The 12,178-nt window shown below is 33.6% G+C and overlaps 1 protein-coding gene and 1 pseudogene across 1 annotated transcript; one reads left to right on the forward strand and one right to left on the reverse strand.

Moving 5' to 3' along the window:
* The first annotated feature begins 1,101 nt into the window (after positions 1 to 1,101).
* On the forward strand, positions 1,102 to 4,498 carry LOC120129424 (probable serine/threonine-protein kinase PBL23). The gene is made up of 5 exons (XM_039146929.1): positions 1,102 to 1,180; positions 2,322 to 3,233; positions 3,340 to 3,488; positions 3,579 to 3,806; positions 3,965 to 4,498. The coding sequence occupies exons 2-5, from the start codon at positions 2,585 to 2,587 to the stop codon at positions 4,307 to 4,309; spliced, it is 1,371 nt and encodes a 456-aa protein (XP_039002860.1). The 5' UTR covers positions 1,102 to 1,180; positions 2,322 to 2,584; the 3' UTR covers positions 4,310 to 4,498.
* Positions 4,499 to 5,222: 724 nt separating this feature from the next.
* Positions 5,223 to 9,402, reverse strand: LOC120129425 (annotated as a pseudogene).
* Positions 9,403 to 12,178: the final 2,776 nt, after the last annotated feature.

Here is a 12,178-nt window from a genome sequence, read left to right on the forward strand (position 1 = left end):
CTTGAAGTATCATACTGTTCTTCCAGTACCGACACCCTTACCCAGAATTGACGCTTTCCATTTCGAAATTTAACCAAAAACATAACTAATCTCCCACTTTTACCTCCTTCTATACCTTTAAACTCAACTTCATTCATCAAAATCAACTTGTCTTCAATTACTACTCCTAAACATACAAAATCTCACTAAAACTCTTACATCTCAAAATCATACCAGGATTTCAAGCAAGTTATTAATCATTTCTAATCCTCCTAACTCTTTAGTTAGATCCTTGACAAGTCAAATTTACCAATAATACTCCAAAAACCACACCATATCAACAATTCATTTCAAAACCCATTTTACAAATTCATTTCTAATTCCCTCCTTTTGTTGTTTTAATTCTATACAAGCTTTCCTTAAGCTTATATAACACCCAAGCTTTCAACACCAACCCAAAAATTGAAGGAACCAACAAATTTCAGAACTTACCTTTGAAGTGGAGCTCATTGGCAAGAGGAAGAAGATAATAGAGAGTTTGCAGACTTTTATCCCATAATCCACGTGCTTATCCTTAAGAAAGAGATAAAAAAATTTCATTGAGAAAAGGCCATAATCCTTCCAAAATTCCAGATTTGATATCAAATCCTATACAAAATTTCCATAATAAATCCTTGAACTTTTCAAACTATTGTAATTAAACCACTAAGTTTTAAAATCTTACATTTTGGTCATTGACCCGATGATTGGGTGTTACACAGTGGCTTGCGCACTCCATTTTCTACCTATGGAAAAATGTCATGATCGTATGGTAACATGTTTCATCTACTAATTGAAGGGTTAATTTATTAAATTAAATTAAAATTAGGATTGAACTGATTAAATATAAAATATTGAGAATTATACCAATGGTGTTAATTGGCATCAACACTTCCGTTAAAATTCAAGTAGTTTACCCTTAAACTAATAAACAAGGGTCAAAGTTTAAATTGTTTAGTTTCAAAACTTAAAGTTTAATTAAAATTCGATTGATTTTATACTTAGATTTCAAGTTTTTTTTTGAAAATAAAGATAAAATAATGTAGGGTTTATTTTATTTTCAGATACAATTTCGGGTAGAGATGTTAGCAGGTTATCCATTGAAGGAGGTTGCTGCAAGATTTGTGAAAAAATTTCGTGCAACATGGCTAGTACTCGACAGGTATGTGTTTTACACTCCTGGACGAGATAAATAATGTGAAGTTATTGAATATTTGTAAATATTTAATTTTTTTTTTACAGATTGAGATAACCTAAATTTGTTATTATTAGAATGATTTAGAGTTAATACAATATTAGCATTTAGATATTTATTATTTAATACAAATCAAGTTTCTTCAGTGGTTAAAGGAATAGTTGTTATTTGAAGGTCTCGGGTTAGAGCACATCGCATGTCAGGGTATTCGAGTGTTCATTGTCAAATGTATGAAGAATATTTCGAACATATACTATCTTATAATCACCCTTAGATAATAAAAAATATTCATTATCTAACTTCACTTTATTCTCTTAGAAACATATTCAAATATAGTTTATTTTTTCAAAGCTACTCCTAATTACTGTTTATGTTCGGGGTAATTAGTAAGTAAATCTAAGATTTAATGCAGATAATAAACTTAGATTTAAAGTAGGCATGCGATTTCGAAATAAAATATTACAGAAAATGTAGAATTTGACTTGTAGATATTCATAAGTCAAATATGTGCATTTTATTTTCTAATTGGATTTTGTATTTGACTTGTAAATTAAGATATGTAATGATTATATATTCATTTAATAATATTTAGATTTAATATAAATAATAAACCGACTTGATTCAAATAGTAATACATATAGATATAAAAAATGTAAGGTTTATATAACAAATATGTACGTAAAGTATGTTCTATTTGTCATTTATAAGGTTTATATAACAAATGTGTACTTAAAGTATGCTATATTTGTCATTTTTCATTTTTTTTGTCAAAATAAGTATCTAAAGTTATTTTTTAGTCAAATTAAATGCTTAAAGTATTTTTTTATCAAAATAGGTACATAATTTTTTTCATCTAAGTACCTAAAGATTCTTTAATTAATGCCACATTTCAACCTATTTTGACATAAAATACTTTATGTACTTATTTTGACAAAAAAGATAACTTTAGGTACTTATTTTGAACAAAACATTCTTTAAGTACTTAAATGAAAAAGAATGTATACTTTAGGTACTTATTTATGATATAAGCCGAAATGTAAATATTTAACTTGCTTTTCTCTTGATTTTACATTATGCGCTATATATGTACATTTCATCTTTGAAACAGGCACATGAAGAATGACCAAAGGTACTTTATAGAGAACCTATCATGTAATGTAGTAAGATTGAAGGAAGATTCCAATGCTGTAGAGTTAAGGGGACCAAATGTAAGGGATAACTTCAAACTTCTGGCTCCTAGTCGAAGTAACGTAACGTATTCGGAAATGATTCTGGCAGACGAACGGTCCCCTCCGAGTAAGTTATTCGGAAAGCGACGTGAAATATGCTGTTCATGTCAAGAAATCATAATTTCATTTCTTGTTGCAGAACATGGAGGGGAAAGCGTTAGAAATCCGTCTCACATTCATCTTCTGCTTCAGTTTCGAGCGTTTCTGTAATAGAACATCAGTTTCAAGTTATAATGAACCGAAGTCGTCGTCCTTGCATGTTCATGATGAAGAACATGCTACAACTACGGGACTGGAAATGGTGGGAGAACATTCCCCGGAATCCATCGATGAAAGTGGAGACCAGAAAGACCTGCATAGTCCGGATGAAAACTCGAAGCAACATAACGAAAACGATGATTGGATGGGAGGAAACCCCTGGGATCAAGTGTTCAAAAACTCCCGCTGCTCGATATGCAAAAATCGAAGGCCGAGGATCGGATGGATGAGAGACTTCACTTATGCGGAGCTCCTAGCCGCTACAGAGGGGTTCAATGATAATAACTTCCTATCGGAAGGAGGATTTGGATCCGTCTATAAGGGAGAGTTCAATGGATTGAAGATTGCTGTGAAACAATACAAGTACAATGCAAGCCTTCAAGGAGAGAAAGAATTCAAATCCGAAGTTAACGTGCTTCGGACAGCGAGACATGAGAATTTGGTCATGCTGGTTGGTTCTTGCTCCGAAGGAAACCATAGGCTACTTGTCTACGAATACATCTGCAATGGTTCACTCGACCTTCATTTATCGAGTAACGATTCTTTAAAGATGACACCTCGGTTTTTTAACTCACTTTCGTGGTGAATTATGACATCTAATCGATGTGTGTATGTTGTTTCTTGCTGAATTGATTGCAGAGTACTCCAGAAGACCTCTGAGTTGGGAAAAGAGGGTTAAGATAGCACTGGAAGCTGCTAGGGGCTTGCAATATTTGCACAAAAACAACATCATCCATCGAGACATGAGACCGAACAACATCCTTGTAACGCACGAATTCGAAACAATGGTAATAATCGAACTACATTCATGTCTTCTGCAAGTACATTCATTCATTTACCTCAACTAATCGAAGTCCGTAACTGGATCACTATTTCAGCTAGGAGATTTCGGCTTGGCAAGAACTCAACATGAAGATTCAGACAAGTCATCGGAGACTATAACTAGAGTTGTCGGAACATTAGGATATTTGGCACCCGAATACGCTGAATGTGGCAAAGTGTCGACCAAGATGGATGTTTATTCCTTTGGAGTTGTGTTATTGCAGCTCATCACCGGAATGAAGACTACGGACAAAAGACTTGGAGGGAAAAGTCTTGTAGGATGGGTAAACTCCGATATATACTAGTATCCAACACTAATCCGGAACTGGATAACGTAAACTAGTCCAACTATTACCAGCTAAAGAGCAGCACCAAGACAATTAGTAATGCATAAAAATGTGAGAAAGATCTTCCATTACTAAATACTTCGATCTTCATGCAGGCAAGACCACTACTGAAGGACAGGAACTACCCGGATTTGATTGACGACAGGATCATCGATTCACATGATGTTCATCAACTCTTTTGGATGGTTCGAGTAGCAGAAAAGTGTCTCACCAAGGATCCTAAGAAGAGATTATCAATGGATAAGGTAAGTTCTGAACAAGTTATTCAAATCAAGATTCATAGCTACAATGATTCAGCAACATCGATATCGAAATCGAGCTTATCTCACATGTTCGTAACACTTTGGATATCAATCTACCCCTTATTCATGTATCAGACAAGCGTCAAACATAGATATTTCAAGAAAAATGAAGAGTCCAAACAACTTGGAAATAACTAAAACCACACTGAGCATTTTGAGATTACATTTCGTAATTTAACAATCTCAATCCTTAATATTAAACAATGATTATTGCAGGTTGTTTTTGCTTTGGACTACATAACGGAACGTCAAAGCACTTTTAGCATCAAAGATTTCTCCCCTGCACAATCAGATACTGTGAGCAAGGGCTCGTGTGATTCGCAATCACAATCTCCCGACGAAGAAGATACATCCTTCACCATAGAAACTGCCTCCGCAAGTAGCCTTGGTCAATTTAATGTCAGGTTTCCGCCATCACCGCCGATTTGGAGATCATCGAACGCTTTCGCCTTTTTCAACGAGTCAGCATCCAGCAGTGGTCTCGATCGTGAAAGTCATCCATGATGATCCGATGTTTTAAAACTATTGACAGTTAATACTTGTTGATTAACTTCTTGTTGAACCGGATTCGTGCCAGTTATGTTGAAGAATTCAGGAAGTTTGATAAGCAATGTTGCAGTCATGCATTGAAAAATTCATGTTCTTCTATAATGTTTGAATGATTTTCTGTCAATTAGGACCTTTCTTTTCGCTGTGAATTAGGAAACATGGAACCGAATCGCATCAAATTAATCATTCTGAATGGATATTTACCATGCAATCATCTTCATCCTACTTGGCTTTTACGTATAAATTTTTTCAGATGGATTACTACTCATACGTCATTTTTCAGCTTTGGGTATATGTTAAAATGGCAAAATAGTGAATCATGGCATAGAAACAATGGTATTCATATTTCTGATCATTGATTTATCCATTGCAAGCATCATATATTTTGCACACAATCCCATTTCCAATTGATCATGAAATTGTTTCAAACAGGATTAAAGGAAAATCTCTTAAACTTCTGCAAATACCAAATATGTTCTCAGTAAACCTATCATGGGTCAAGTCGAGATGCAGCTCGAAATCTTTTTATTTGCTTATTGAGGCCAGTGTTCGGTGCAACCCTAATTACAAAATATCTTATCCAAAGTCTAAACGAGCAGGCTGTCGGTTCCTAGGACAACAAGTTTACTCCTCATTACTTATTTTCATGTCATTTATGCATAGTGCGACAGTTGGGACGGACATGTTCCGTCCTTCCCAAGATCATATCACTATACCCAAATATGAGTATGTGTCAACACTCGTGTTGGATATGGATACTTCGAGAAAAATAAAGAGTCTGAGAAACATAGCTGTTTGGGATTCCATGCTAAAAGTGCACAGTTATTCTAAAATTATAACAACAGCTTGAATACGTTTGTATACCTCAGTTCCTGAATGGCATGCAAGCATCCAAAAGTTCAAGAAAATAACACAAAAAAACATTATACCAAACATCCATGGCTCCCATCAGATTAGTCTCATCCCAAATATTCGGTTTGCTCAACTACTCGAATAAAAAAAAGTTACGGAAGCAATGAAAAAACAAGTTCTGGAGAAGATCATACCAGTGGGACAAAAGATCTCAAGGGAGTTCGGACATTTCAAAAGGCATATTATTCCATGCACATGAACCAAGGCCCCATTCTTGACTTGTAATGGATGTTCCGGCTGCCATATTCTTGTACTCCCTACTCAAATCGTCATCAAGAAGGGTTGCTGTGGCATCCGTCATGACTGTCTGGTCCGCATCATAACCATAACCTTGCTCGAGCCAATTAGAAACAAGTAATGTATCAGAGCGACTACTGTCCCACTGAATGGGAGCCTCTTTTTCAATCTCCGTAGTAAAAGCATTGTCAGCTGTTTCAGCTTTTTTATTACTCTGAATGAAATCCAAATCAAGTTACTAAATTCTAGAGAAATAGTTGAAAATTTTTATCTGGTAAAATATTAGTTCAACGACTCATAAACATCTGGTGAAAATAAAAGGAGAAAAATAAAAATAAAGATAATTTTCAAGTAGTTTAGACATCACTGGAATCCCATATAAGATGCTTGTTTCAAACGATCAACTTTTCACAATGTTAAAGATAGTTTTCTTTTTACTCATAATGAATGAAAAGTGTAAATCGAGTCTCAGTTTTAACAAGCCCACATCAGAGAGATGCTCACCAGGAAAGGTTTCAGCAGATGATGGTTCATCCGACGAACTGCCACTTGCACTGATACACTCACTGAAAAGAGAAGATGCTGAATGACCCATTGGAGAAAGAGGCTCACCACATTTTCCCCAAGCTGTGTTGCAAATGTCGAAATCAGAACTTTCAATTATATGACCAGGAGTTGTGAATCTGAACTCTTGTCAGATGCATGATTCTTCATACTGCTTAGAGTTTTTGCCTCATGAAATACAGCATCCAGCAGACCACCACTATTAAGGGGTGAAAGACTACCCGACTCTAGTCCACTGCTAGGTGGTGGCGACTGGATAAAAGCATCAACAGACTCGAGTAGAGGTAGCGAGCAAGATAAAGTGCCCCAGTTACCGAAATCAGTTTCTGGATCTTGGAGTGAAGGGAGCTCAAACTTCACGGCCTCTAAAGTAGGCTCTGAAGCAGAGAAATTGCCATCTGGAAGCGAATGGCTACCATGGAATACACCAAATGACTTGGAGTTCTTAGCTGCAGGATCTGGTCCAATGGGAAAGGATACCCCAAAGGATTGAGCAGCCTTGTTTGACGTACCACCTTCAAATTGCTCAAACAAGGGACATTCATTTTTAACAGCACCAGTATAATCAGGGAAAAAGGTTGTTGGTCCACAAAGGCGATTCTGGCAATAGATAGTTGGTGGCGTGAAACCATAATATTGAGAGGAGCCTAGGTCTTTCATTAGCACGCTGCTCGAGGATATACCAGGAAGTTCAGGGACATAAGGCAAGACATTTTGATTCACATTTAAATTGTCAAATATGACATCAGGTATCTCATAGTTGTCGTTCTGTAAGATATCATGAGGTCCTTTATCACCTCCATTAACTGAACTGGTACTGCGGCTCTCCTGCAGTGATTGCGTGCACACTTCAGGAGGATACAGAGGTAATCCAGCACGTCGACGTCTCTTAATCCGCGTATTCCAATAATTTTTTATCTCATTATCTGTACGACCAGGCAACTGAAAAAAAATAACAAAGCATAGAGAAACTTATTTCGAACACCCAAGGTTGGAATAGCTCTGTCATAGACCTCTAGAAGGCATAAATTGATATTACTCAACATCTAGCACAAAAGAGTACATTGCTCATTGTATGAAGACTCATCAAGACTCTAAAAAATACCTTCTTTATTTTATCTCCCTGAAACCGAGGATACTAAATCAAAAGCACTTTAAATCATTCCACATTGAGAACATAATTAAACCTTAGAACTTCAGTTAGTTCATCGGTTATGAACAATGATGGACATACGCTGCAACAGGAGTTAAGAAATGAAAAAGTAAAGTATAACAACATACAAAAGGGCCTCTTGCTTTGAAACAAATTTTCAAGTGCCCTTTTTCTTAAGGTACTTCTTAACTTTATATGATTTCAATAAATTTCTTTTATTTAAGCAATTATAAGAATTACTAGATTCACAGTAAATCAACTGAACACTTACATGAGCAGCCATCCGAGCCCATTTGTTACCCATCTTTGCATGGAGTTCAATAATAAGTTCTTCTTCTTGAGTAAATGCTCCTTTCTTCAAGTTCGGCCTCAAGTGATTTGCCCAACGCAAGCGACAACTTTTTCCACAACGAACTAGTCCAGAGTGCTTCTGAACAGAATAGCAGTTGCCTTCCCCAAGTTTCTTCACATAGTCGATCAAAATTGCGTCTTCGGCAGATGTCCACGGACTTTCTTCAATGCAACTCCCCCATCTGTAGCAGCTTCAAAGTCGCCATCATCAATTATCGGCGATGCCATTTGATCTTTAGAGAACATTCCATTTCCCCTCTCATTTTTTGTGTGATCCATCTCTTCGCTATTACACACAAAAGATTGCTAACAGGTAACCGTCCAAAACCTAAAATCAGAAAAAAGATTGAAAAGTCAAAAAGTAGAGCAAATCGAAGAATAAAAAACAGCTCATATTTTCTAATTAATACTCTTTATGCATCAAAAAGAACTATAAGGCAATCAACAACAACACTCTTTTATTTGAATGTTAATATAAGAAATGCGAAAGCATACATAAACACATTAAATCAATCAAAGGAAGCAAAAGTCGCCGAGATAACATAAGTGCAACTCTCTATAGATAACAAATTTCTAAATGACAGAAGAACTCACCAGATACGAAAAGATTAAAATCAATTAATCGAAACGAAAATCCACAAATAAAATCCAGCACACATATCGAATTCTACTCCGAAAAGGGCAAAATCATCCCATTCTTTGGCACTTAAAATCAAACCCTTTTGCCCTATATGGAAAGCAGAATATATCAAAGAGACCAATTCCTAGAAATGATTAAATAAATAAATAAATCCAGGGCAAAAGGAGAGTAAAATCCAAATTGCATTTACTGCACTGTAATTCTCTCACAAAAAACTCCAATATATCCAGCAGTAATAAATGATTTTTGCTGATGAGTGACTTACACTCTAAGCTTAGTTAACATTTTATTGATGTTCACATATTCTTTCAATAAACATGGCAGATAAATAATTGAATATATTGATTTGCAATTGAAAATGATTAGAAAAAAACTAAATTTACATTATATTAATCCAAATCTAATAATTTCATTCAATAGGCACAGAATTTCAAAATTAGAAGAAAAGTAGTATCTCAATTACCATGCCTTAACGAACTATTCTGGGAGAAGCTTCCCAATAATGAAATTCTTCGAACGAGTTCAATTACGGTTCATGATTGAAGTGAGCGCCAAGACAAAAGCGGCAATGGAAAACCTGAAATTCAATCCCCAAAAGATTCATAATGATAGTGAATTCGTTGATCTAGAAATAACAATAGAAAAAGAGCAAACGCTAAATAAAATTTCCTTTTCTAACCGTAATTTCTGAGCTACAAGAATCAGGAGCCGAAAAGAGCAAAACATTGAAAACTACCGAATAAGCAATTACAAAAAGGAAAGCTCTTTTCTTTTCTTTTCTTTTCCTGGATTTTAAGGTTTTCTGTTTTGGGTGAGAGAAGATCAAAGGAAGCGATTTATATAATCTGTAGTGTTATTTTTAGATTGGAATGAGAGATTTTATTATTGTATATTTATATAAAATTTTTATATTTAATAAATAGTTATATGTTTTCCGTAATAATAATTGTACAAATTTTGATCATATGTTGGATCAAAACAAAAAGGAAAAAAATAGTATACAATTTTCATATAAAAAATAAAATGTATATGATACATTTTGAAAATACTATTTACACAAACATAGTTGAATGACGGTAGTGATTAGGGCATGGGTTGAATCGGGCTAGGTTTTGGTCCATGTGATCCGACTCAAAATATATATCTTTCATTCAAAATTTGATCTGACCTAAATTTATTAGTGATTTGATCTGATCTGAACTCGATCTAATTTTTTAGATAAAATTTGAATCCGACCAGATCCGACCCAAAATAAATATATATTATTTTTATTCAATAAAAATAGGAATCTATTTTTAAAAAAATGACATATATAAAGGATTATTATTCTAATTATTCATAATATGTAAGATAATTTACATTATTTTTTGGGTCAAGTCGTATGGAGTATTTTTCATCCTAAATCCGAACTCGACTCAACCTGAACAAATTTTCTAAAAAATTGAACTAGCCCAAACCGAACTCATTTTTCTTAAAAAATTGAACTGAGAACTCATTTTTCTTAAAAAATTGAACTGATCTAGTCGGATTAAATTAGAACTTGTCAGATTCAGATCTCTTGCCCATCTCTTATAATGATGCATACATATAGATTTTGTATCGAATAACTGATGAATATAAATGTTCTAATAAAAGAAAATGAATATAAAAGTTATACTTTTAACATTTGATTAGATTATATTAGCACGACAATTAAAGAAAGTTCTGAAAATTTAGACATTTTTGTGAGTTTGTTGCTTCTTTTATTGTTGTATTAATATGAGTTCGATTAAATTCAAGACATGTTTTTAAGTGCACAAAATTAATTACTTTGATCATTAGATTCAGGACAAGTTTTGAAGGAGGACTTGATATCAGAGTTCCGGTTTAGAAGCATATTGTTATAATTTAGGGGTATCTACTAACCAGACATTCGATAATAGATGATCGGCCGATCAATCTAGAAAGATTCGACTCAACCTAAGCATTGATACCATTAAATGTAACACCCTCACACTGGTATGAGTGATCCAATCTGATCCGATCCGAGGTGTCACATTAGGGTCACTAGAGTGACCCACACTAAAACGACAAGAAAATTAAAATTTTACCAAATTCAATTTAAAATTATAAAACAATTTCAACATGAATATATAAATTCAGAAAACTATTCAGAAGTTAAAATAGAATTCAATAACATACAAATTCAAAATAAGTTTCAGAAACTTATATAAAAACAAATCGAGACCTACATGCCCCCTAATTACATCTGTACCACACTCTACAAGCAACGCCGAAAGAACTTTCATTACTAATTTCAATAACTACACCGTGCCTATTCTTTTTAACCTAAAAAGGGTAAGTAATAGATTGAGTTTTGGGAAAGTTTAGTAATACAGAACTACCATATGATGCTATTATAATACCCCAAATTTTAGTTTGTGACTAAAATGTAAATTTTAAAAGTTTTATGGCAAAGTATAAACTTTGTAAAAGTTTAGGGACCAAAAATAATTTTAAAAGTTATATATTTTGGTCCGTAAATGAATAGTTTGTTATGAAATTAACATTTATGTTTGAATCAAAATTTTGTTTCGGAATTTGTATTAAAAGCTATAAAGCAGTAAAGTCAGGTAAGGAATCGGATAATCGGATTGAACGAAAAATTTATGAAAATTTGAAGGATGCTAGATAAAGGTTGGAAATATTTTTTCCATATTTTAGAATAGTGAAATTTAGCATGGATTAGTGGAATTGAAGTTAATTTTCCTTATTTAGATGAAATTGGGAAAATTTGGGAAAAGTTAGTGACTAAATTGCATTTTTTGAAAATTACATGGCTAAAATAGAAAGTCAACTTCAATTTGGTTCATCTTTGATTATGAAATATTTTAATGAAGATATTTCATTGGAAAATGTAATTATCATGATTCATGAATGAAAAATTTGGGGTTTCTCATTAATTGAATTTTAAATTCAATAAAATTAGTTTAAAGCCATGTGTATTATGAAAAATTACTAGAACAATCAGGAGAATTTTGCTCATCTTATCAAGCTTGGCCGAAACTCCACATTCATCCAAGGGAGGATTTGTTTTGATTTTTAAAGCTACATGGTTGATTAAACTATTAGATAGAGAATTAATCCTTTTGAAATTCCCTATCATTTGGTATAAAAATTGCTTGGAAATCATGCTTATATGTTGAGTTTCATGAAATGGGTGGTTGAAGAACATGTTTATTTTGAAGAGTTGATAGATGATTTTTATGTTATTGATGTTGTTGATTATTTCTAAAGCATGAGTGATGATTAAAATCATGTGTATAAGCATATATGAAATTCGACCATGGCTAGGATTTATGGAGTTGATAGAATTTTGATTGAAATTGATGTTGTGATGATTGGAATAACATGAATTTGATGTTGTGATGTTTAATTCATGCTTGAAATTGAATGAAAAGTTTACCCTAGTGTACTAAGGACATTCGGCCATGGGGAGAAAAATAAGGGAAAATGTTGAAAATTTTCTTATAGTTTAGAATTAATATTAGATGTGTTCTATGTGTTTTGGAGACTGAGTTGGATCAATATGAAAGCTTGAAATAGTAAAATGACCATTTTG

This window comes from Hibiscus syriacus, unplaced genomic scaffold, assembly GCF_006381635.1.
Source record: "Hibiscus syriacus cultivar Baekdansim isolate YM2019G1 unplaced genomic scaffold, ASM638163v2 tig00110500_pilon, whole genome shotgun sequence".
In the NCBI taxonomy this organism is placed as follows: domain Eukaryota; kingdom Viridiplantae; phylum Streptophyta; class Magnoliopsida; order Malvales; family Malvaceae; genus Hibiscus; species Hibiscus syriacus.

Bases quoted from the DNA above. Each gene is read 5' to 3' on its own strand.
- LOC120129424 (XM_039146929.1), top strand. From the start codon at position 2,585: ATGGAGGGGAAAGCGTTAGAAATCCGTCTCACATTCATCTTCTGCTTC. The intron at 3,234-3,339 runs GTAACGATTCTT...AATTGATTGCAG, and splicing joins ACTCGACCTTCATTTATCGA to AGTACTCCAGAAGACCTCTG. The intron at 3,807-3,964 runs GTAAACTCCGAT...ATCTTCATGCAG, and splicing joins GGAAAAGTCTTGTAGGATGG to GCAAGACCACTACTGAAGGA.